This window comes from Gigantopelta aegis, chromosome 4 (assembly GCF_016097555.1).
Source record: "Gigantopelta aegis isolate Gae_Host chromosome 4, Gae_host_genome, whole genome shotgun sequence".
In the NCBI taxonomy this organism is placed as follows: domain Eukaryota; kingdom Metazoa; phylum Mollusca; class Gastropoda; order Neomphalida; family Peltospiridae; genus Gigantopelta; species Gigantopelta aegis.
The window spans coordinates 7,863,527-7,890,160 of record NC_054702.1 but is presented as its reverse complement, the minus strand read 5'-3'; the positions used below and the strand labels follow the sequence as shown (position 1 = coordinate 7,890,160).

At 36.9% G+C, this 26,634-nt stretch overlaps 1 protein-coding gene across 4 annotated transcripts in view; it reads left to right on the top strand.

Moving 5' to 3' along the window:
• Positions 1–26,634, top strand: part of LOC121371992 (membrane frizzled-related protein-like) — a 72,899-nt gene that overhangs the window by 32,337 nt on the left and 13,928 nt on the right. For all 4 annotated transcript variants that reach the window (XM_041498230.1, XM_041498228.1, XM_041498226.1 and 1 more), the window contains 4 exons: positions 13,365–13,464; positions 21,213–21,405; positions 22,533–22,723; positions 23,770–23,958. In XM_041498230.1, coding sequence (XP_041354164.1) covers positions 13,401–13,464; positions 21,213–21,405; positions 22,533–22,723; positions 23,770–23,958 — 637 coding nt within the window. In that variant the 5' untranslated portion in view covers positions 13,365–13,400. The remainder of the gene's footprint in view (positions 1–13,364; positions 13,465–21,212; positions 21,406–22,532; positions 22,724–23,769; positions 23,959–26,634) is intronic.

Genomic DNA, 26,634 nt, shown 5'->3' with positions numbered 1-26,634 from the left:
TCTGAACTTAGATTTTAATAGCAATTTATTTTTATATTAAAAATAACATGTGCCAATATTGGGATAATGTCTTTAACTTCTATAAACATAGTTAATGTTTCATGTATGTACTTCTGATAGTTTAACTTTTTAAAGACCTTGATTTTTATTGTCCTTTTGGCATATTTATAGGGTGCTAAGTCATATTTTAGACAAATTTGTAGTTTTAGGGGAAACAACATTTTACTTTGAAGAAAAACTTTACCAAAGCCATAATTAAAATTTTGATCACTATTGTGCCTTCTGTTCTCATTTATACATAACAATAAGCTTGTTAAACATATCTTTAGGTCTCCAGATTAAATCTTTTTTTTAAATAATCACTTAGTTTGCTCCCATGAAGTGTATTTTAAGTGTATACTAGATTTAGAACCAATTTTTCCAGATTTGATTATCCACCTTGGTGTAATTTGATGATTTATTTTATTGTTAATGCTGTATTATCCAATGTTAATAGCTAAATGATATGCTGGATTACAGATTGTAGGAATACATCCAATATACATATTGTATTGATCTGGATTAGAAAATAATGCAATAAAATAGATGTTCGGGTAATTATGTCATTTAAAAACAGTTTTTTTTAGTAATGAATCAAAAATAAATATGCGAAAGCTGCATGATAATTCCAGATAATACAAATATTTAAAACCTCCAACTACAGTAGGGTATACATAAAATATAGTCAGGAATATTGGTGGCTGCCAATGGTTTTGATGGTCCAATTTGAAAATCTGCATAGCTGATGGATTTGAAATTCCCGCACATGGTAACTTGAAGATGCCCACACTCAGCATACAGGATTTCCTTCCAACAGTGATGTGCAGGACATGAAGTCATTACTTCATACAGATGCAGTCATGTTGGTTTTTCCTTCCTCAGACATTGTATTTTTTTAATGCTGATATTTCTTTGATGTACCTATTGAGGTCTTCATAATCTAGGGGTCAGTCAAGTACATGTGTTTCAATGGAATAAGTTTAAGGAGTTGAGGTACTCTGAATAGCCATGCTGTCTCTACATATATAGCTGAGCACACACATACATCTGACAGTAAATATCTTCAGGAGTATTATTTAAAAAAAAAATATTTTTTCAAATATGACATATTGCATTTGTACAAAACTGTACAAAATGCATGTGCTTTGTGAGGTGTACATTAACTTAGGTTGCACTGTAGAAACAACAGTTTCAGTAAGGTTGTCAGTTTATGTCAGAAGACACCAGATCCTGGTTGTCATAAAAACACATGATTCGCCACCTTTTGAAACATGTATGTTATCAGTATAGGTTGCACTATACCAATTAATTTCCGGCTGGGTTGAAGTTCGAGGTGCACCGAACTTTTGATAGAGAAGTTAACACCACAAGTCCTGTGATTGGTTATAAATGTGAGTGTGTTGGTTGTAAAAAAAATTAGTTTCATCTGGGCTAAAAATGTATGCAATTTTATTTGATGTAGTACCACCGTGTCAAGTAGCCTTGTGCTTGGAACATGTATGGGGTACCTGTAAAAAAAAGTACTCAAATTTTGTGCGAAACTAAGGATGTTGCAGAAACATCTGGTTATACTGAAAATGAGCCATGAAAGGTACCATTTTCTGCAGTTAATACTTAGAGGTAGGGGTTGTAGTACTGATATTTATGGGTCAAAGTTTGGTTGATATATTGCATATAGTGTTTTTAAGCACAAACGTTAACATGGTCGCCTATGGGATTTGAATTGGTATAGTCCAACCAGAAGTGGATATATATACAGTAATATCTCATTGGGGGCCATTCAAATATTACATAACGCTTAGGGGAGTAGGGGTGTGTAAGTCCAAGCGTTATGTAGCGTTACAAGGGGTGGGGGTGTATTGAACAGCATTACGTAACACAAATTTGTTTTCTCTTAAACGTGTCATGCCATGTCAACAGTATATAATGTCGGTTTTTAGAGGTAAATGTAAACCCAAAATTTTTCTTTGTCAACCATGATGGTGATCTATTAAAATGGCGCAAGTGAAAACCCGCGGGTTTTTTTTTCATCGTACAGCAATACGTCACTTTAATGACGTCATCGTAGTACACATGGGTATAAATACACAATGCCATGTTGCTTTGTCTGTGTGTTGGGGGGGGGGGGGGGGGGTATCTCAGAGTGTTACGTAATTTTTTGTGGGGGTGTATGGTCTAGCATTATGGGGCATTACAAGGGGGTGGGTGGGTGTCTAATTTTGACAAAAATAGCATTACGTAATATTTGACGACCCCTTGGGTCGAACTCCGAAAGGTCAAATACACTACAATGCTCAAATGAAAAATGAAGTCCTGAGTTACACATATATGTTGCTGAAAATTTTCTTGAACACTGACATGGTTCCAGCCAATGGGATTCAACTGTGTATTATAAAAATAAATGAAAAATAAAAGGAGCTGGCTAGATGATGCAGACTAAGATGAGTTAGAGGGCTAGCTAAGTATATACTCCAGAGCATTCGCCTGAGGAGCTTGTGTTGTAGGATCAAACCACCTCAGAGGACCCATTCTCTTGTTGTTTCTTTCTGTCCCAACCAGTGCTCCATGATCAAAGGCCGTGGTATATGCTGTCCTGTCTGTGGAAAAGTGCATATAAAAGATCCCTTACTTCTAATGGAAAAATGTAGCGGGTTTCCTCTAAGACTTCAAGGCAAAAATCCCCAAATATTTGACATCCAATAGCAGATCATTAATAAATCAATATGCTCTAGTGATGTCATTAAACAATACAAACTTGAACTTCAGATCAGTTAATTGTTTTCAAACTACTGTCAGACTCTTAGCTCTGTCCTTGACCTTGTTAGTCAAACATTTATCTTGACATCAGAGTGTTTAGCTACAAGTGAATATTGCTGTTTCTTTTCCCTTGGGGATAGAGTAGGAGGGATGCGTACAATTAGTTTAACACTGGCAAATTGAGTTACTTACTTCCAAAACAAAATCTTCTGCTCACATACACACCTTAATGAAAGTCTGGTGATGCCTTGATGTCTTTGAGGTGTTACAGAGAATTTCCTACAGTCGTAAGAAATGGTACATTAATAATTTTGAGAATGTATCAGTAGAAGCACTGGTTTTAATATTGGTTTATATAGGAAAATGAATTTACTTAAACCTGTAGAGCGAAATAAACACTGTAATAAAATGTACCAAACAACAAAAGAAATGCAAAATATTTGAATACACTGTATACACACGCACACACATACGCACACACGAACACATATACAGATATATATATATATACATACCAGAACATACATACACATACATACATACATATATATAGTTTTTTTCGTGATATAATTAACTGTAACTAATGGGATTCAAATTGAACATTTTAAAATAAATCATAGAAAAATTAATTAATATTTGAGGGTTTTTTGCTGTTCAGTAGTTTGTACATGCACCCAGATTGTTTTTAAGTCTCTCTCTCTCTGTATCTATCTCCCTCTCTATCTTTCTCTCTGTCTCTCTCTCTCTCTCTCTTGTCTCTCTGTCTCTCTCTCTGTCTGTCTGTCTCTGTCTGTCTCTGTGTCTCTCTCTATTTCTCTGTCTGTCTGTCTGTCTATAAATAGAGTTTGTATTAATGATGATTTTCAACAGATATCGATGATCAATGATCTTCAGTTTGTATAGATGATCCTGAGCTGGTATTAAACTGATGTCTTTTACAACTTGATTGATATGAGTGCCCAACTGTATGAGGAAGCCACACCAAGAGTCCTCTCTCTCCCTCCCAGCCCCATCTCTGTGATAATCAGCCAGCTGTGCAGAGAGTTTGGAAAACATCTTGCTTTTCTCCTCTCAGACCCATCCACAATGATTTTGCCAGTTTAAACTGAACACTTAGATTTAAGTATAGATCTGTCCCGGCCATAGATTCAATTGGAGCCTGAATTCATCTCCTATTGATGTTTCCGGTGTCCCTCCAATATGTCCAATATAGCCCATTTCGGGTGATAATTTTGAAGAAACCAGTGACATATATTTCTTTCAAGACCATCGGAGAAACTTATGAGGTTTTTCACTAAGAGGTTTGTTTTTCTTCTTCAGAAGTCGATTGACAGAAAAGAAAAATCAATTTGTCTTTAAAGTATATCTGTAGCCAGTAATGTTTCTTTGAGTTTTTTTGTTAATACGGTACTTCATGATTATTTTTTTTGCACCAGTTGCTAGACATTGACCTGGAGTTTTAGTTTTTCATTTGGGCTGTTTTAGAGTTTATCAGATGGGATGGGGAGTGACATTTGTTTTTAACATACCAAACACAAAATGTATTCCAAGTACGAGGGCATACCACCTCCTGTCCCCCACCCCTCCCCCAGCCATGTAATCAATTTTGAAATAGCCCTTACCTTTAACTGTATTTCTTTACTTTTTTATTCAATGCATGGTAAATTCAAAGCAATACAAACGAAATTTACTTTGTATATATTTTTTAATTTGTTAAAGGTGGTATAACAAAATTTATTTTAAATACCATATACTGTAAATCTTTTAATAAAGACCTGCCTTGATAGATGGCTGCCAATATCAGAGGCTGGGTCTCTGAGCATTGCAAAAACAAATAAGAGGCTTTAGTAGATGGCTGTCTTACATAAAGACCTGTTTCCGCTGTTGTTGCTTTGTCATGTTAATGACCATGTTATATCGGTACTTGTCACATTCTTTATGAGATTTATATGTTTTGTTTAATGACACCACAATAATTGGCTATTGGATGTCAAATTCTGTACAGATGCCAAAAGCTGAGGCCTATAACTGTAATGGTGAGAATAACAGTAAAGGTGAAGAATTTTTTTTTTTTTTTTGAATTTAAGTAACAGGTTTCCATGTGTACAAAAAGATTTGGAAGCCTAAACAATTGATGACCTTACAACAACACTATATTAGAAAATTCTGCATGGAAAAACAGAAGCCTGCCTTAATTGGAGGCTGGGTCTCGGATCATCACAAACCAAATAAGAGCCTTGGCTTGGAGCCTTCTGTTCCAGGATATACAGTTGTTCTCAAGATGTTTTGGAAAACTATCATGTTGAATGGTTACAGATGGATAAAAAATACTGTGATAGCAGAAATAAAATGTAATATGATGTCCTCAGATATCATAAATCTAAAAAACTAAATATGTGATGTCTGAGCATAATATTAGAGAACTGAAATAATGTTTTCAAACAGTTTTATCATGTTGAGACCCACCCCCCCCCCCCCCCCTAAAAAAACAAAAACCCATAAGTTTGTTATCTTCTAAATACTGTTAACTTAGGTTATACCATTAGTGCATTTTCAGTGCTGTTAGTCACAGATCATTATTTTTAACCCTTGTACCTCATTAGACTGGAATAGCTTCACTGAGATCAAGAAATGGTCCCAAGGCATACTTTTCATCAAAAATTACTATATTTATATTGACCACCATTATTATTAGGTTTGGTCCATTCAGCATTGAAATAATGCAGTTTCACTGTATCTTATTGTTATAATATACCAGTTTGGAACTGACAAACATTACGCCATTATTAATACTGATGGTCATCACAGCACATATTTCTTAATAAACTATGGCACAAATATGGCCTCCCCATCAGATATTTCTTTTATTTTCGTTAATAGTATTTCTGAATGGTTAATAAAACAATGGTCGATAGGCAACAGATAAGTGCTAAAATTAATGTTTTCTATTACATATGAATATTTTGATGGCTTACATTTTAAAAACTAGTGGATTAATATTTTTATGATGTATAAAGCCATACATTATTAAAAGTTTCAAAAGATGGACTGACAAATGTTTGCATTTTGCAACCATCTTGGATGCATTTTTTAAATGCCAAAGATCGCATTAATGCAATGTATCATAAAACAAACTGTAATTCAAAACTCATGAAATTTGTTTTTTCTTAAACCTATATGAGATAATCCATTGTAGATCAACATTATGTCCAGCATATAAAATAACTGGCCGCCAGTCATCAGAGCAATGCTGTCCAATAAAATAAAGATGTCCAAAATTGATTGTTCTGTGACGTTAACCAGAAGCTGATTACTATGTGACACATTATAAGTTAACTGCTGCACGAGTTCCATAAATACAGTTTAGTTGGTTTTTAAGGATACATAAGCAATAGAACACACAACTACATTAGATACTATTTAAAAATATATCCAATTTTTTTTTAAACAACTCGTTATAAAATAAATAGTGTTCTCTATGGATCATAGGGTGCTATCAACAGGGTGTAAAAAAACCTGGATCTTGTGAATTAAAAACATTTTTGTAGTGAGAAATCATGTTGTATGTGAGTTGGCTTACACTTGTATGTGATGAAAACATCCGACTGGCTACCAAGAGTTCCATCATTGCTTGCAGCTACTCGCTGTCTTCACTTACACTTGTATGCGATGAAAACATCCGACTGGCTACCAAGAGTTCCATCATTGCTTGCAGCTACTCGCTGTCTTCACTTACACTTGTATGCGATGAAAACATCCGACTGGCTACCAAGAGTTCCATCATTGCTTGCAGCTACTCGCTGTCTTCACTTACACTTGTATGTGATGAAAACATCCAACTGGCTACCAAGAGTTCCATCATTGCTTGCAGCTACTCGCTGTCTTCACTTACACTGTCAAACATTTAGAGTAATCAGGCATTACAGAAATGTGTGGATTCTTCTCTGTCACTGCACATTGATTATTAACAGTCACGGAGCTCGGCTTGGTCATCTGGGGCTTTTCAGTGAACACAAATAACTTCTCTTTATAGTTGTCTATCTCGATGTCATAGTAATGCTAGAATATCACTACCAGTATTATGTATTATACATAATATTGCACAGACAAATTCAGTTTTCATCATTGTAGCAGTGATTAGTTACAACACAAGGTAGTTATTTTGAAAGTTCAAAGATCTTAAAGATATGTACAACAGATCAAATGCATATAGATGTTATAATACATTCAGACAAAGAAAACTTGTGACTGAAACCAAGAATTGTGCTAATGTTTGACTTGACATTTCTTTAATCTTTCAGTAATATCAAGTATATATTGTTTTCATGCATGGTATTTTCTACCATTTGTGTTTAAATATTTAGATTTATTCAGAATTTTGTTTTACTATATTAGTTACCTGAATGTGATTAAAGATTGCATTTGGCAAAGACAGCCCATGTGATTACACACAGCAATCAGGAATGTCATGGAGATTGCGCTGAAGCTTTCAATTTTCCACAGCACCTTTTTACTGTTCCAGTTGTTTTGCCATGGCATGTTTGTTTTTGTTTTTTTTGCCATGGATATTTTCTTAATTACAGGAGTTGAAAGATCTTTTCCATCTGCAACTTTTCAGTGGCCAAGATTCTGAGTTGCTGCTTTAAAGAGAAGAAAAGCATACGTTTTTTTGTTCTATGTGTAGTTTTGATTAATAAAAAACGTTGGGGTTTTTTAAGGATTCTTTTTTTATATAATTTTTAATTTTTTCATTCCCTAACATTTCAAAAACAGTAATAAAATGTAGTTTTAGTAGTTGTTATTGATGGGGTTTTTATTTGTTTTTTATTTTAATTTTTTTTCATTCTCAAGGAACCACATTTTAGCATTGTGCATAATTTAATCACACTTTTTATTTTAGTCATTGTTTAGAATATAGCTTGAATAATTATCTTGAGATCATATTTTGAAAATCTTATTTTCTTACCCTATATATTGCTTAATGAAGACATTATGGGCCAGAGGTCACCGTTTCCATTTGATGGTGGTTTTCTCAGTGGACAAAGATCTGCATCTAGAGATTTTGCACTGGAGACATCTGAAGATTTGAAAATGAAATAACATTTGTAACTTAGCCAACTCCCTTGCAGAGAAACTTGTTAGGTGGTTTGGAAATGTGTCATCATGCAATTATTGTGAAAATGCTTATCAGTGTTCAGTGAAACTGAGTCCACTGGGAACTGGGAAACCTTTTGAGATTTATCACTATTACATTTATTATCACATTTGTACCAACACACCAATGGCCAGGTCAGTTGTAATCTACAGTGTGACACAGTTACCCAGATGGAGGATGCTGAGCTGGTGGGCCAATGACCAGTGGTCAGTGGCTTTATTGCTGGCCCACTGTTATTTAGGCTGGACCAGCCTCCGTCGTGCAGTAATTAAGCTATCTGACTACAGGCTGGTAGGTACAGGGTTCGCAGCCCAGTACCAGCTCCAACTCAGACTGAGTTCTTAATTAAGGGCTCAATGGGTAGGAGTAAGGCCACTACACTCTCTTCTCTCTCACTAACAAACTAACAACTAACCCACTGTCCTGGACAGGCAGCCCAAATAGCTGAGGTGTGTGTGACTAGGACAGCGTGCTTGAACCTTAATTGGATATAAGCAGAAAAATAAGTTGAAATGAAAATATTTAGGCTGGACTGAGGCTGGTAGGTGCTGAATTTACCTCCCAGTACCGGCTCCCACCCAGAGTGAGTTTAATGTCTCAGTGCGTAAGTATAAGGCCACTACACCAAGTTCATTCTCACTAACCACTAACAACACTAACCCACTGTCCTGGACAAACAGACCATGCAGCTGAGGTGTGTGCCCAGGACAGCATACTTGAACCTTAATTGAATATAAGCATGAAAATAGGTATAAACAACAACAGCTTGGTTCACTGGTGGCTTGTCACTGGTGTTTGGTGTCAGCAGTGTGCCACTCTTGAACCAGTTGGGATGCCATGAGAATTCCAGCTGTGATCGGTGTGACTAAAATCAATGTTCAGCCAACATACAATGCTATCTAGGTAGTGTCAGTCAGGTGTCCTACAATGCTATGTAATTATTGCTCTTAGTAGGTCAAGTGGATTCAGTGATAGAAATAAGCAGAAAATTTCACTAATTCACTGGAAAAGTAAATTATATCTAGATATCTACTTGTCAGCCAATATTTTCATTTGTCCACATAACTGGGTTTTTTATTCAAGTAAAAGGGCACTGTATTGAAAAGTTTCACTTGTCCACTGGACAACCATTGAGGTATATTTTGCTTAGGTGAGTAGCTTTTCACTTGTCAGGACAAATGGACAAGTGCTTATTTCAAACACTGCTATATAACCATTGCTGTTAGTAGGTCATGAGCCCTACAACACTATATGACCATTGCTGTTAGTAGGTCATAAGCCCTGCAGTACTATATAACCATTGCTGTTGGTAGGTCATGAGCCCTACAACACTATATAATCATTACTGTTAGTAGGTCATGAGCCCTGCAACACTATATAATCATTACTGTTAGTAGGTCATGAGCCCTGCAACACTATATAATCATTACTGTTAGTAGGTCATGAGCCCTGCAACACTATATAATCATTACTGTTAGTAGGTCATGAGCCCTGCAACACTATATAATCATTACTTACATGAGCCCTGCAGTATAATCATCATGAGTAGGTCATGAGCACTGCAACACTATATAATCATTACTATTAGTAGGTCATGAGCCCTACAACACTATATGACCATTGCTGTTAGTAGGCCACGAGCCCTTCAACACTGTATAACCATTGCTGTTAGTAGGTCATGTGTCCTGCAACACTATATGACCATTGCTGTTAGTAAGTTACGAGCCCTTCAACACTATATGACCATTGCTGTTAATAGGCCATGCACCCTACAACACTATATAACCATTGCTGTTAGTAGTTACAACACTATATAACCACTGATGTTAGTAGTTCATGAGCCCTGCAACACTGTATGACCATTGCTGTTAGTAGGTCATGAGCCCTACAACACTGTATAACCATTGATGTTAGTAGTTCATGAGCCCTGCAACACTGTATGACCATTGCTGTTAGTAGGTCATGAACCCTGCAACACTATATAATCATTAGTGTTAGTAGGTCATGAGCCCTGCAACACTATATAATCATTACTGTTAGTAGGTCATGAGCCCTGCAACACTATATAATCATTAGTTAGTACGTTATGAGCCCCGCAACACTATATGACCATTGCTGTTAGTAGGTCATGTGCCCTGCAACACTATATAATCATTACTGTTAGTATGTCATGAGCCCTGCAGCACTATATAATCATCATATATGAGCCCTGTTATAATCATAGTAGGTCATGAGCCCTACAACACTATATGACCATTGCTGTTAGTAGGTCATGAGCCCTGCAACACTATATAATCATTACTGTTAGTATGTCATGAGCCCTGCAGCACTATATAATCATTACTGTTAGTAGGTCATGAGCCCTACAACACTATATGACCATTGCTGTTAGTAGGTCATAAGCCCTGCAACACTATATAATCATTAGTGTTAGTAGGTCATGAGCCCTGCAACACTATATAATCATTACTGTTAGTAGGTCATGAGCCCTGCAACACTATATAATCATTAGTGTTAGTAGGTCATGAGCCCTGCAACACTATATGACCATTGCTGTTAGTAGGTCATGAGCCCTGCAACACTATATAATCATTACTGTTAGTAGGTCATGAGCCCTGCAACACTATATAATCATTACTGTTAGTAGGTCATGAGCCCTGCAACACTATATAATCATTAGTTAGTACGTTATGAGCCCCGCCACACTATATGACCATTGCTGTTAGTAGGTCATGTGCCCTGCAACACTATATAATCATTACTGTTAGTATGTCATGAGCCCTGCAACACTATATAATCATTACTGTTAGTAGGTCATGAGCCCTACAACACTATATGACCATTGCTGTTAGTAGGTCATAAGCCCTGCAGTACTATATAACCATTGCTGTTGGTAGGTCATGTGCCCTGCAGCACTGTATAACCATTGCTGTTAGTAGGTCATCAGCCCTACAACACTATATAATCATTACTGTTAGTAGGTCATGAGCCCTGCAACACTATATAATCATTACTGTTAGTAGGTCATGAGCCCTGCAACACTATATAATCATTACTGTTAGTAGGTCATGAGCCCTGCAACACTATATAATCATTACTGTTAGTAGGTCATGAGCCCTGCAACACTATATAATCATTACTGTTAGTAGGTCATGAGCGCTGCAACACTATATAATCATTACTATTAGTAGGTCATGAGCCCTACAACACTATATGACCATTGCTGTTAGTAGGTCAGGAGCCCTTCAACACTGTATAACCATTGCTGTTAGTAGGTCATTGACTGCTGTTAGTAAGTTACGAGCCCTTCAACACTATATGACCATTGCTGTTAATAGGCCATGCGCCCTACAACACTATATAACCTCTGATGTTAGTAGTTCATGATCCCTGCAACACTGTATGACCATTGCTGTTAGTAGGTCATGAGCCCTACAACACTATATAACCATTGATGTTAGTAGGTCATGAACCCTGCAACACTATATAATCATTAGTGTTAGTAGGTCATGAGCCCTGCAACACTATATAATCATTACTGTTAGTAGGTCATGAGCCCTGCAACACTATATAATCATTAGTTAGTACGTTATGAGCCCCACAAACACTATATGACCATTGCTGTTAGTAGGTCATTTGCCCTGCAACACTATATAATCATTACTGTTAGTATGTCATGATCCCTGCAACACTATATAATCATTAGTGTTAGTAGGTCATGAGCCCTGCAACACTATATAATCATTACTGTTAGTAGGTCATGAGCCCTGCAACACTATATAATCATTAGTTAGTACATTATGAGCCCTGCACTATATGACCATTGCTGTTAGTAGGTCATTTGCCCTGCAACACTATATAATCATTACTGTTAGTAGGTCATGAGCCCTGCAACACTATATAATCATTAGTTAGTACGTTATGAGCCCCGCCACACTATATGACCATTGCTGTTAGTAGGTCATGTGCCCTGCAACACTATATAATCATTACTGTTAGTATGTCAGTAACACTATATAATCATGATGAGCCCTACCCTGCATTGCTGTTAGTAGGTCATAAGCCCTGCAGTACTATATAACCATTGCTGTTGGTAGGTCATAAGCCCTGCAGTACTATATAACCATTGCTGTTGGTAGGTCATGTGCCCTGCAGCACTGTATAACCATTGCTGTTAGTAGGTCATGAGCCCTGCAACACTATATAATCATTACTGTTAGTAGGTCATGAGCCCTGCAACACTATATAATCATTACTGTTAGTAGGTCATGAGCCCTGCAACACTATATAATCATTACTGTTAGTAGGTCATGAGCCCTGCAACACTATATGATCATTACTGTTAGTAGGTCATGAGCGCTGCAACACTATATAATCATTACTATTAGTAGGTCATGAGCCCTACAACACTATATGACCATTGCTGTTAGTAGGTCAGGAGCCCTTCAACACTGTATAACCATTGCTGTTAGTAGGTCATGTGTCCTGCAACACTATATGACCATTGCTGTTAGTAAGTTACGAGCCCTTCAACACTATATGACCATTGCTGTTAATAGGCCATGCGCCCTACAACACTATATAACCTCTGATGTTAGTAGTTCATGATCCCTGCAACACTGTATGACCATTGCTGTTAGTAGGTCATGAGCCCTACAACACTATATAACCATTGATGTTAGTAGGTCATGAACCCTGCAACACTATATAATCATTAGTTAGTACGTTATGAGCCCCACAAACACTATATGACCATTGCTGTTAGTAGGTCATTTGCCCTGCAACACTATATAATCATTACTGTTAGTATGTCATGATCCCTGCAACACTATATAATCATTACTGTTAGTAGGTCATGAGCCCTGCAACACTGCTGTTAGTAGGAGCCCTGCATGTGCTGTTAGTAGGTCACAACACTGTATAATTACATTGCTGTTAGTAGGTCATGAGCCCATCAACACTATATAACCATTGTTGTTAGTAGGTTATGAGCCCTACAACACTATATAACCATTGCTGTTAGCAGGTCATGTGGCCTACAACATTATATCACCATTGTTGTTAGTAGGTCATGAACCCTGCACCACTAATCATTGTTGTTATTAGGTTATGTGGTACACAACACTATGTAGCCATGCAATGCTGTTAGTAGGCCATGTGTTATTACAACACTGTGTAGCCATTGCTGTGAGTAGGTCATATGTACTAGAACATTATGTAACCATTGCTATTAACAGATCATGCCCCCTACTGTGAACTTACTGTGTAATTTACAATTATACGACTGTACAATTAGAGTTGTGAAGAGTTAAAATACAATTATACGACTGTACAATTAGAGTTGTGAAGTGTTAAAATACCACCTTATAAATTTGTGTAATTAAATATGTTTTGTTTTGTTTTTTTCCTTCAGGTTGAGGATAATGGATGATTCCATATTAACAGCAGGATGATTGAGCTACTTCCTGTGGAAGTAGTATGGATTCTGGGAGTTTTTCTGCATATGGTGATAGGTATGTTTTTATGGATGTTTTAACTTGGTATAAAAGTCTGCAAGTGAATGTAATTATTTAAGAAACTGCAGTAAGACCAATTAGTCAGTGAACAAACGTATTCCCCTGGGAACGTACTGATAAAAATGACTGATCATCTAAATAGGATTAAAAACTTTGATGTCACTTTGACAGCCTACTTCTTATAACCACCAGAGCTGCCATTTTGAATATATAACAGTAACCTGTCTAAAATTATATAAATATTTATTTTAGGGGATTTGGATATTAGTTTATTGACAAATTACGTTGGGTTTTTTTAAAAGACATTCTTAAGAGTGCAATCATAAAATAAAAAGATTTAAATTTCCAAGATTTCAGGATTCTATATAGAAGATGTCTTTCTCCTTATTATACAAGCTTTTTTCTTCTTGGTGTCTTATTTGGTGCAAGTGTTTTCTCACTGGTGTCTTGTATAGTACAAGTGTTTTCTCACTGGTGTCTTGTATAATACAAGTGTTTACTGGTGTCTTGTATAGTACAAGCGTTTTCTCACTGGTGTCTTGTATAGTACAAGCGTTTTCTCACTGGTGTCTTGTATAGTACAAGTGTTTTCTCACTGGTGTCTTGTATAGTACAAGCGTTTTCTCACTGGTGTCTTGTATAGTACAAGCATTTTCTCACTGGTGTCTTGTATAGTACACGCGTTTTCTCACTGGTGTCTTGTATAGAACAAGCGTTTTCTCACTGGTGTCTTGTATAGTACAAGCGTTTTCTCACTGGTGTCTTGTATAGTACAAGCGTTTTCTCACTGGTGTCTTGTATAGTACAAGCATTTTCTCACTGGTGTCTTGTATAGTACAAGCGTTTTCTCACTGGTGTCTTGTATAGAACAAGCGTTTTCTCACTGGTGTCTTGTATAGTACAAGCATTTTCTCACTGGTGTCTTGTATAGTACAAGCGTTTTCTCACTGGTGTCTTGTATAGAACAAGCGTTTTCTCACTGGTGTCTTGTATAGTACAAGCATTTTCTCACTGGTATCTTGTATAGTACAAGCGTTTTCTCACTGGTGTCTTGTATAGTACAAGTGTTTTCTCACTGGTGTCTTGTATAGTACAAGTGTTTTCTCACTGGTGTCTTGTATAGTACAAGTGTTTTCTCACTGGTGTCTTGTATAGTACAAGTGTTTTCTCACTGGTGTCTTGTATAGTACAAGTGTTTTCTCACTGGTGTCTTGTATAGTACAAGTGTTTACTGGTGTCTTGTATAGTACAAGCGTTTTCTCACTGGTGTCTTGTATAGTACAAGTGTTTACTGGTGTCTTGTATAGTACAAGTGTTTACTGGTATCTTGTATAGTACAAGCGTTTTCTCACTGGTGTCTTGTATAGTACAAGTGTTTACTGGTGTCTTGTATAGTACAAGCGTTTTCTCACTGGTGTCTTGTATAGTACAAGTGTTTACTGGTGTCTTGTATAGTACAAGCATTTTCTCACTGGTGTCTTGTATAGTACAAGTGTTTACTGGTGTCTTGTATAGTACAAGTGTTCACTGGAGTCTTGTATAGTACAAGTGTTTTCTCACTGGTGTCTTGTATAATACAAGTGTTTTCTCACTGGTGTCTTGTATAGTACAAGTGTTTTCTCACTGGTGTCTTGTATAGTACAAGCATTTTCTCACTGGTGTCTTGTATAGTACAAGCGTTTTCTCACTGGTGTCTTGTATAGTACAAGTGTTTACTGGTGTCTTGTATAGTACAAGTGTTTACTGGTGTCTTGTATAGTACAAGTGTTTACTGGTGTCTTGTATAGTACAAGCATTTTCTCACTGGTGTTTTGTATAGTACAAGCATTTTCTCACTGGTGTCTTGTATAGTACAAGCGTTTTCTCACTGGTGTCTTGTATAGTACAAGTGTTTACTGGTGTCTTGTATAGTACAAGTGTTTACTGGTGTCTTGTATAGTACAAGCGTTTTCTCACTGGTGTCTTGTATAGTACAAGCGTTTTCTCACTGGTGTCTTGTATAGTACAAGTGTTTTCTCACTGGTGTCTTGTATAGTACAAGTGTTTACTGGTGTCTTGTATAGTACAAGTGTTCACTGGTGTCTTGTATAGTACAAGTGTTTACTGGTGTCTTGTATAGTACAAGCATTTTCTCACTGGTGTCTTGTATAGTACAAGCGTTTTCTCACTGGTGTCTTGTATAGTACAAGTGTTTACTGGTGTCTTGTATAGTACAAGTGTTTACTGGTGTCTTGTATAGTACAAGTGTTTACTGGTGTCTTGTATAGTACAAGCATTTTCTCACTAGTGTCTTGTATAGTACAAGCATTTTCTCACTGGTGTCTTGTATAGTACAAGCGTTTTCTCACTGGTGTCTTGTATAGTACAAGTGTTTTCTCACTGGTGTCTTGTATAGTACAAGCGTTTTCTCACTGGTGTCTTGTATAGTACAAGCATTTTCTCACTGGTGTCTTGTATAGTACACGCGTTTTCTCACTGGTGTCTTGTATAGAACAAGCGTTTTCTCACTGGTGTCTTGTATAGTACAAGCGTTTTCTCACTGGTGTCTTGTATAGTACAAGCGTTTTCTCACTGGTGTCTTGTATAGTACAAGCATTTTCTCACTGGTGTCTTGTATAGTACAAGCGTTTTCTCACTGGTGTCTTGTATAGAACAAGCGTTTTCTCACTGGTGTCTTGTATAGTACAAGCATTTTCTCACTGGTGTCTTGTATAGTACAAGCGTTTTCTCACTGGTGTCTTGTATAGAACAAGCGTTTTCTCACTGGTGTCTTGTATAGTACAAGCATTTTCTCACTGGTATCTTGTATAGTACAAGCGTTTTCTCACTGGTGTCTTGTATAGTACAAGTGTTTTCTCACTGGTGTCTTGTATAGTACAAGTGTTTTCTCACTGGTGTCTTGTATAGTACAAGTGTTTTCTCACTGGTGTCTTGTATAGTACAAGTGTTTTCTCACTGGTGTCTTGTATAGTACAAGTGTTTTCTCACTGGTGTCTTGTATAGTACAAGTGTTTACTGGTGTCTTGTATAGTACAAGCGTTTTCTCACTGGTGTCTTGTATAGTACAAGTGTTTACTGGTTTCTTGTATAGTACAAGTGTTTACTGGTATCTTGTATAGTACAAGCGTTTTCTCACTGGTGTCTTGTATAGTACAAGTGTTTACTGGTGTCTTGTATAGTACAAGCGTTTTCTCACTGGTGTCTTGTATAGTACAAGTGTTTACTGGTGTCTTGTATAGTACAAGCATTTTCTCACTGGTGTCTTGTATAGTACAAGTGTTTACTGGTGTCTTGTATAGTACAAGTGTTCACTGGAGTCTTGTATAGTACAAGTGTTTTCTCACTGGTGTCTTGTATAATACAAGTGTTTTCTCACTGGTGTCTTGTATAGTACAAGTGTTTTCTCACTGGTGTCTTGTATAGTACAAGCATTTTCTCACTGGTGTCTTGTATAGTACAAGCGTTTTCTCACTGGTGTCTTGTATAGTACAAGTGTTTACTGGTGTCTTGTATAGTACAAGTGTTTACTGGTGTCTTGTATAGTACAAGTGTTTACTGGTGTCTTGTATAGTACAAGCATTTTCTCACTAGTGTCTTGTATAGTACAAGCATTTTCTCACTGGTGTCTTGTATAGTACAAGCGTTTTCTCACTGGTGTCTTGTATAGTACAAGTGTTTACTGGTGTCTTGTATAGTACAAGTGTTTACTGGTGTCTTGTATAGTACAAGCGTTTTCTCACTGGTGTCTTGTATAGTACAAGCGTTTTCTCACTGGTGTCTTGTATAGTACAAGTGTTCACTGGTGTCTTGTATAGTACAAGTGTTTACTGGTGTCTTGTATAGTACAAGTGTTCACTGGTGTCTTGTATAGTACAAGTGTTTACTGGTGTCTTGTATAGTACAAGCATTTTCTCACTGGTGTCTTGTATAGTACAAGCGTTTTCTCACTGGTGTCTTGTATAGTACAAGTGTTTACTGGTGTCTTGTATAGTACAAGTGTTTACTGGTGTCTTGTATAGTACAAGTGTTTACTGGTGTCTTGTATAGTACAAGCATTTTCTCACTAGTGTCTTGTATAGTACAAGCATTTTCTCACTGGTGTCTTGTATAGTACAAGCGTTTTCTCACTGGTGTCTTGTATAGTACAAGTGTTTACTGGTGTCTTGTATAGTACAAGTGTTTACTGGTGTCTTGTATAGTACAAGCGTTTTCTCACTGGTGTCTTGTATAGTACAAGCGTTTTCTCACTGGTGTCTTGTATAGTACAAGTGTTCACTGGTGTCTTGTATAGTACAAGTGTTTACTGGTGTCTTGTATAGTACAAGTGTTCACTGGTGTCTTGTATAGTACAAGTGTTTACTGGTGTCTTGTATAGTACAAGTGTTTACTGGTGTCTTGTATAGTACAAGTGTTTACTGGTGTCTTGTATAGTACAAGCATTTTCTCACTGGTGTCTTGTATAGTACAAGCGTTTTCTCACTGGTGTCTTGTATAGTACAAGTGTTTACTGGTGTCTTGTATAGTACAAGCGTTTTCTCACTGGTGTCTTGTATAGTACAAGTGTTTTCTCACTGGTGTCTTGTATAGTACAAGTGTTTTCTCACTGGTGTCTTGTATAGTACAAGTGTTTACTGGTGTCTTGTATAGTACAAGCGTTTTCTCACTGGTGTCTTGTATAGTACAAGTGTTTACTGGTGTCTTGTATAGTACAAGTGTTTACTGGTATCTTGTATAGTACAAGCGTTTTCTCACTGGTGTCTTGTATAGTACAAGTGTTTACTGGTGTCTTGTATAGTACAAGCGTTTTCTCACTGGTGTCTTGTATAGTACAAGTGTTTACTGGTGTCTTGTATAGTACAAGCATTTTCTCACTGGTGTCTTGTATAGTACAAGTGTTTACTGGTGTCTTGTATAGTACAAGTGTTCACTGGAGTCTTGTATAGTACAAGTGTTTTCTCACTGGTGTCTTGTATAATACAAGTGTTTTCTCACTGGTGTCTTGTATAGTACAAGTGTTTTCTCACTGGTGTCTTGTATAGTACAAGCATTTTCTCACTGGTGTCTTGTATAGTACAAGCGTTTTCTCACTGGTGTCTTGTATAGTACAAGTGTTTACTGGTGTCTTGTATAGTACAAGTGTTTACTGGTGTCTTGTATAGTACAAGTGTTTACTGGTGTCTTGTATAGTACAAGCATTTTCTCACTAGTGTCTTGTATAGTACAAGCATTTTCTCACTGGTGTCTTGTATAGTACAAGCGTTTTCTCACTGGTGTCTTGTATAGTACAAGTGTTTACTGGTGTCTTGTATAGTACAAGTGTTTACTGGTGTCTTGTATAGTACAAGCGTTTTCTCACTGGTGTCTTGTATAGTACAAGCGTTTTCTCACTGGTGTCTTGTATAGTACAAGTGTTCACTGGTGTCTTGTATAGTACAAGTGTTTACTGGTGTCTTGTATAGTACAAGTGTTCACTGGTGTCTTGTATAGTACAAGTGTTTACTGGTGTCTTGTATAGTACAAGCATTTTCTCACTGGTGTCTTGTATAGTACAAGCGTTTTCTCACTGGTGTCTTGTATAGTACAAGTGTTTACTGGTGTCTTGTATAGTACAAGCGTTTTCTCACTGGTGTCTTGTATAGTACAAGCGTTTTCTCACTGGTGTCTTGTATAGTACAAGTGTTTACTGGTGTCTTGTATAGTACAAGCGTTTTCTCACTGGTGTCTTGTATAGTACAAGTGTTTACTGGTGTCTTGTATAGTACAAGTGTTCACTGGAGTCTTGTATAGTACAAGTGTTTTCTCACTGGTGTCTTGTATAATACAAGTGTTTTCTCACTGGTGTCTTGTATAGTACAAGTGTTTTCTCACTGGTGTCTTGTATAGTACAAGCATTTTCTCACTGGTGTCTTGTATAGTACAAGCGTTTTCTCACTGGTGTCTTGTATAGTACAAGTGTTTACTGGTGTCTTGTATAGTACAAGTGTTTACTGGTGTCTTGTATAGTACAAGTGTTTACTGGTGTCTTGTATAGTACAAGCATTTTCTCACTAGTGTCTTGTATAGTACAAGCATTTTCTCACTGGTGTCTTGTATAGTACAAGCGTTTTCTCACTGGTGTCTTGTATAGTACAAGTGTTTACTGGTGTCTTGTATAGTACAAGTGTTTACTGGTGTCTTGTATAGTACAAGCGTTTTCTCACTGGTGTCTTGTATAGTACAAGCGTTTTCTCACTGGTGTCTTGTATAGTACAAGTGTTCACTGGTGTCTTGTATAGTACAAGTGTTCACTGGTGTCTTGTATAGTACAAGTGTTCACTGGTGTCTTGTATAGTACAAGTGTTCACTGGTGTCTTGTATAGTACAAGTGTTCACTGGTGTCTTGTATAGTACAAGTGTTTACTGGTGTCTTGTATAGTACAAGTGTTTACTGGTGTCTTGTATAGTACAAGCATTTTCTCACTGGTGTCTTGTATAGTACAAGCGTTTTCTCACTGGTGTCTTGTATAGTACAAGTGTTTACTGGTGTCTTGTATAGTACAAGCGTTTTCTCACTGGTGTCTTGTATAGTACAAGCGTTTTCTCACTGGTGTCTTGTATAGTACAAGCGTTTTCTCACTGGTGTCTTGAATAGAACAAGTGTTTTCTCACTGGTGTCTTGTGTAGTACAAGTGTTTTCTCACTGGTGTCTTGTGTAGTACAAGCATTTTCTCACTGGTGTCTTGTGTAGTACAAGCGTTTTCTCACTGGTGTCTTGTATAGTACAAGTGTTCACTGGTGTCTTGTATAGTACAAGGTTTTCTCACTGGTGTCTTGTATAGTACAAGCATTTTCTCACTGGTGTCTTGTATAGTACAAGTGTTTTCTCACTGGTGTCTTGTATAGTACAAGCGTTTTCTCACTGGTGTCTTGTATAGTACAAGTGTTTTCTCACTGGTGTCTTGTATAATACAAGTGTTTACTGGTGTCTTGTATAGTACAAGTGTTCACTGGAGTCTTGTATAGTACAAGCGTTTTCTCACTGGTGTCTTGTATAATACAAGTGTTTACTGGTGTCTTGTATAGTACAAGCGTTTTCTCACTGGTGTCTTGTATAGTACAAGCGTTTTCTCACTGGTGTCTTGAATAGAACAAGCGTTTTCTCACTGGTGTCTTGTGTAGTACAAGCGTTTTCTCACTGGTGTCTTGTATAGTACAAGCGTTTTCTCACTGGTGTCTTGTATAGTACAAGTGTTCACTGGTGTCTTGTATAGTACAAGTGTTCACTGGTGTCTTGTATAGTACAAGCGTTTTCTCACTGGTGTCTTGTATAGAACAAGCGTTTTCTCACTGGTGTCTTGTATAGTACAAGCGTTTTCTCACTGGTGTCTTGTATAGTACAAGCGTTTTCTCACTGGTGTCTTGTATAGTACAAGCGTTTTCTCACTGGTGTCTTGTATAGTACAAGCGTTTTCTCACTGGTGTCTTGTATAGTACAAGCGTTTTCTCACTGGTGTCTTGTATAGAACAAGCGTTTTCTCACTGGTGTCTTGTATAGTACAAGCGTTTTCTCACTGGTGTCTTGTATAGTACAAGCGTTTTCTCACTGGTGTCTTGTATAGTACAAGCGTTTTCTCACTGGTGTCTTGTATAGAACAAGCGTTTTCTCACTGGTGTCTTGTATAGTACAGGGCTTTGTCTGATTGGTTGTTGTGTATTGCACAAGACTGTCATTACTGCTTGTCTTATATTTAAACTTTTCATTTCAGGTGATGGTGACAAATGTGAATACCATTTTTCCTACAAGAAACAGATGTCGGGTAACTTCAAGTCCCCGAAGTTTCCCAAGTTTTACCCCGAGCTGATCACATGTCACTACTACTTTGATGCTGCCACAGATGGTCGGATACAAATAGATTTTGATGTCTTTGAACTGGAGCCCATGGCTAAAGATGACACGGCGTTAGTGGCAATTCAAACAATTCCTTCAACACTGTTCACTTTAATTGTATAAAACTGGCACCTAATGCTTAAATAGTGTCTGACTTGTAGATGGTCGATATCCTTTTTTGTGTCCTGTTATCGTTAGAGGCTAACATAACGTAATGGTACAACATTTGTCTGTCGCTAGGCTGTATATAATAAAATAAATCCTTCATTTTCATCCCTGCCAACCACAAGGATAAAAGGCCCGTCTCCATTTGTTTTTGTGGCTAAAAACAAAAATTGTTCTTTAAAACATACATTTGTGTATTCGATGCTTGATGTGTGGTATTTTTTGTAAAAATAGAAAATAAAAAATAAAATTTCCTCCTCCGACAGTTTTATTAAAAATAAAATTGGTTAAAAAAGGTTTTGTTGATAATTTCAGTTTGGTTTGATGTAAGAAGAAAAGTAAAAGTGTTTTGGAAATAACAAAACAATACTATTTGTGTGTGCAATTTACAAGTCAATTAACTACGAAATAAATAACTTGCAGTAAATTTTATACATAGTATGAAAAAGGCGTTCTCTGTGGGATGGACGACGGCATTTAATTTAAATGGCTTTATTAAGAATAACATACCTTTAATATAGTGATTTTATTATCGGAGCTGTCATAGTCTTATAGTAGTATATACTGTGAAATCCTTAAATTTTTATCAGCTTAAATTATTATGTGTATTTTTAACACATGCATTTTATTGGGTACTTAATTTTGTGGATCAGAAAGGTAGTATCATAAATTTGTATTTATATGTATCCATGTATTATATTTTTTGACTTCACTTGTCCATAAATTACACAAAAATTATACCACCGCAACAACAAACATTATTTCACAATATAGGCACATCAGTTTGATCATAAAACAGGCACTACACAATCTAGTTGTTTGTTTAATTTTAAATTTCACTGAGGCCCCAGTTAATGTAAATAGGTTAGCTGAATGTCTAAATAAATAGGGTGCTCAGCAAATCTGGTGTGTCTGAAAACTAAGAACCCTCCAGACCCCCCCCCCCCCCACCTCTTTCCAAAAACAAAATTCCATAAAATATACCAACAATTTTTAACTCATTCCGACTAGAAGTGTGTATTTTGCTCCCCAGGTGTCGGTTCGACTACGTAGACATCTTCAGTGTTGATCGGATGGGCTATAAGACTCTGCTGAGCCGGTTCTGTGGCTCAGAAAAGCCGGAAGCCATCACCTCGATCCAGTCCCGGCTGGAGATCATCTTCGTGTCAGACTACACCAAAACGGCTAATGGCTTCCTCGGCCAGTACACCTTCCTTGATGACAGTAGGTTCACCAACAGTCATACAATCTGTGGGGCGGAGGATCAAACCTCCTCGATGACAGTAGGTTCACTCAGTCATACAATCTGTGGGACGGAGGATCAAACCTCCTTGATGACAGTAGGTTCACTCACAGTCATACAATCTGTGGGGCAGAGGTTCAAACCTCCTCGATGGTCCCAATGGATTTCCCCCACCATCTCTAGATTCATTCAGACTAATAGAATCTACAATCATAATGACAGGGAAACCCCCCCAGACAAAAACAGATATTGAATTTGTAAACTCAAATTGGATATGTTTATAAACTCAAATGGGATATGTTTGGTAAACTCAAATGGGATATGTTTGTAAACTCAAATTGGATATGTTTGTAAACTTAAATCGGATATGTTTGTAAATTCATATCGGATATGTTTGTAAACTCAAATTGGATATGTTTGTAAACTTAAATTGGATATGTTTGTCAGTACAAATGAATGACTTTTTGCTTCATTTCATTTGTACTTGTTTTTGTGTTTATATCCAGTTAAGGTTCAAGTACGCTGTTCTGGACACACACCTCAGCTGTCTGGGCTCTCTGTCCAGGACAGTGAGTTACTTGTTAGTGGTTGGTGAAAGAGACATGAGTGTAGTGGGCTTATACACCTTTCCACTGAGTCATGGGTTGGGCTGGTACTGGGAGATGAACCCAGTACCTACTAGTCTTAAAGCCGATGGCTTACCCACTATAACACTGAGGCCAGTAGCTTGTTATGCAGGGAAGTATTGTGTCATTTCATTTAACTTGATTTTTGTGCTTATATCCATTTAAAGTTCAAGCATGTTGTCCTGGGAACATACACCAACTATCTGGACTGTCTGTCCAGGACAATGGTTAATTGTTAGTTGTTAGTGAAAGAGAAGTGCTTGTAGTGAATTTAAGCCATTACAACTCACTCTAGTTGTGAATCAGTACTGAGACTCAAACCTAAGATTTGACATTTGTACATTAATAAAATCATGAATTCTTTGAAAATAATTACTATCTTCAACTTTCATGTTTTTCAGCATGGCAGCCATTTGGTCCCCCCACTCAGGGTTGTGGGAGTGAAACCCTGACAGGAGCTGGGGGGGTGATATCATCCCCCAACTTCCCCAGTCCCTTCCCTGGCAACACCAAGTGCACATGGCTTATTAAGGTCAAGGAGGGATATCAGATTTTCATACACCATCTCGCATTAGATATAGGAGAAAGTGGTAAGCTGATATGAGATATTTATAGACCATCTCACATAGTGGTAAGCTGATATCAGATATTTATACACCATCTCGCATTAGATATTGGAGAAAATGGTAAGCTGATATCAGATTTTCATAAACCATCTCGCATTAGACATAACAGAAAAAGATAAACTGATATCAGATTTTTGTAAACCATCTCACATTAAACATAGGAGAAAGTGGTAAGCTGATATCAGATATTTATACACCATCTCGCATTAAACATAGAAGAAAATGGTAAGTTGATATCAGATTTTCATACACCATCTTGCATTAGACATAGGAGAAAATGGTAAGCTGATATAAGATTTTCATACACCATCTTGCATTAGACATAGGCGAAAATGGTAAGCTGATATAAGATTTTCATACACCATCTCGCATTAAACATAGAAGAAAATGGTAAGTTGATATCAGATTTTCATACACCATCTTGCATTAGACATAGGAGAAAATGGTAAGCTAATATAAGATTTTCGTACTCTATCTTGCATCAAATATAGGAGAAAGTGGTAAGCTGATATCAGATTTTCATATGCCATCTGACCATCTGACATTAGACATAGGAAACAATGATATCAGATACTCGTACACCATCTCGCATTAGATACATGTAAGCGAGAGAGAAAAAAATTCTTACATTAGATATAGGAGAAAGTGGTGAGTTGATATCAAAAATCATACCATCTTACATTAGATATAGGAGAAAGTGGTGAGCTGATATCAAAAATCATACCCCATCTTACATTAGATATAGGAGAAAGTGGTGAGCTGATATCAAAAATCATACCCCATCTTACATTAGATATAGGAGAAAGTGGTGAGCTGATATCAAAAATCATACCCCATCTTACATTAGATATAGGAGAAAGTGGTGAGTTGATATCAAAAATCATACCCCATCTTACATTAGATATAGGAGAAAGTGGTGAGTTGATATAAAAAATCATACCCCATCTTACATTAGATATAGGAGAAAGTGGTGAGTTGATATAAAAAATCATACCCCATCTTACATTAGATACATGTATAAGAGAAAGTGGTGAGCAGATATCAAATTTCCATACATCATCTAGCAGTAAGGTGATACTTGATTTATTATCAGATTTTCATTCACCATATTAGATATAGGAAAAACTGGTAAGCAGATATCAGATTAATTTGTATACACCCACTGGGAGAAAACAATAACTTAATTTAGATTTATGAATATGTATGCATCATCCATCTTGCATTAGATAAAGTAACAACCTTGATATGAGATATATCAGATTTCCATATATCATTTAGCATTAGATATTGCAAAAGTTACCATTAATCCTTGAATACACCCCTGCTTTGAACAGAAGTTTGTCTCTAATAGAGGCTGCTATTTCTCATTCTAGCCAGTGCACCATAACTGGTATATCAAAGGCTGTGGTATGTGCTGTCCAGTATATGGGATGGTGCATATAAAAGATACCTTGCTGTTAATCGCAAAGAGTAGCCCATGAAGTTGTGACAGCGGGTTTCCTCTCTCAATATCTGTGTGGTCCTTAACCATAAGTTTGAGCCTTATAACCGTAAATAAAATGTGTTGAGTGTGTCGTTAAATAAAACATTTTCTTCCTAATAGAAGCCAGATATTCGAGTACCAAGAACAAAAAAATAGAGGCCCGTCTTGAATAGACCGTCTTAATTAGATAATTAGGCCCGTCTTGAATAGACCGTCTTAATTAGATAATTAGGCCCGTCTTGAATAGACCGTCTTAATTAGATAATTAGCCCGTCTTGAATAGACCGCCTTAATGAGATAATTAGCCCGTCTTGAATAGACCGTCTTAATTAGATAATTAGGCCCGTCTTGAATAGACCGTCTTAATTAGATAATTAGGTCCGTCTTGAATAGACCGTCTTAATTAGATAATTAGGCCTGTCTTGAATAGACCGTCTTAATTAGATAATTAGGCCCGTCTTGAATAGACCGTCTTAATTAGATAATTAGGCCCGTCTTGAATAGACCGCCTTAATTAGATAATTAGCCCGTCTTGAATAGACCGCCTTAATTAGATAATTAGCCCGTCTTGAATAGACCGCCTTAATTAGATAATTAGGCCCGTCTTGAATAGACCGCCTTAATTAGATAATTAGGCCCGTCTTGAATAGACTGCCTTAATTAGATAATTAGGCCCGTCTTGAATAGACCGCCTTAATTAGATAATTAGGCCCGTCTTGAATAGACCGCCTTAAATTAGATAATTAGGCCCGTCTTGAATAGACCGCCTTAATTAGAAAATTAGCCCGTCTTGAATAGACCACCTTAATTAGATAATTAGCCCGTCTTGAATAGACTGCCTTAATGAGATAATTAGCCCGTCTTGAATAGACCACCTTAATTAGATAATTAGGCCCGTCTTGAATAGACCGCCTTAATTAGATAATTAGGCCCGTCTTGAATAGACCGCCTTAATTAGATAATTAGGCCGTCTTGAATAGACCGCCTTAATTAGATAATTAGGCCCGCCTTAATTAGATAATTAGGCCCGTCTTGAATAGACCGCCTTAATTAGATAATTAGGCCCATCTTGAATAGACCGCCTTAATTAGATAATTAGGCCCATCTTGAATAGACCGCCTTAATTAGATAATTAGGCCCATCTTGAATAGACCGCC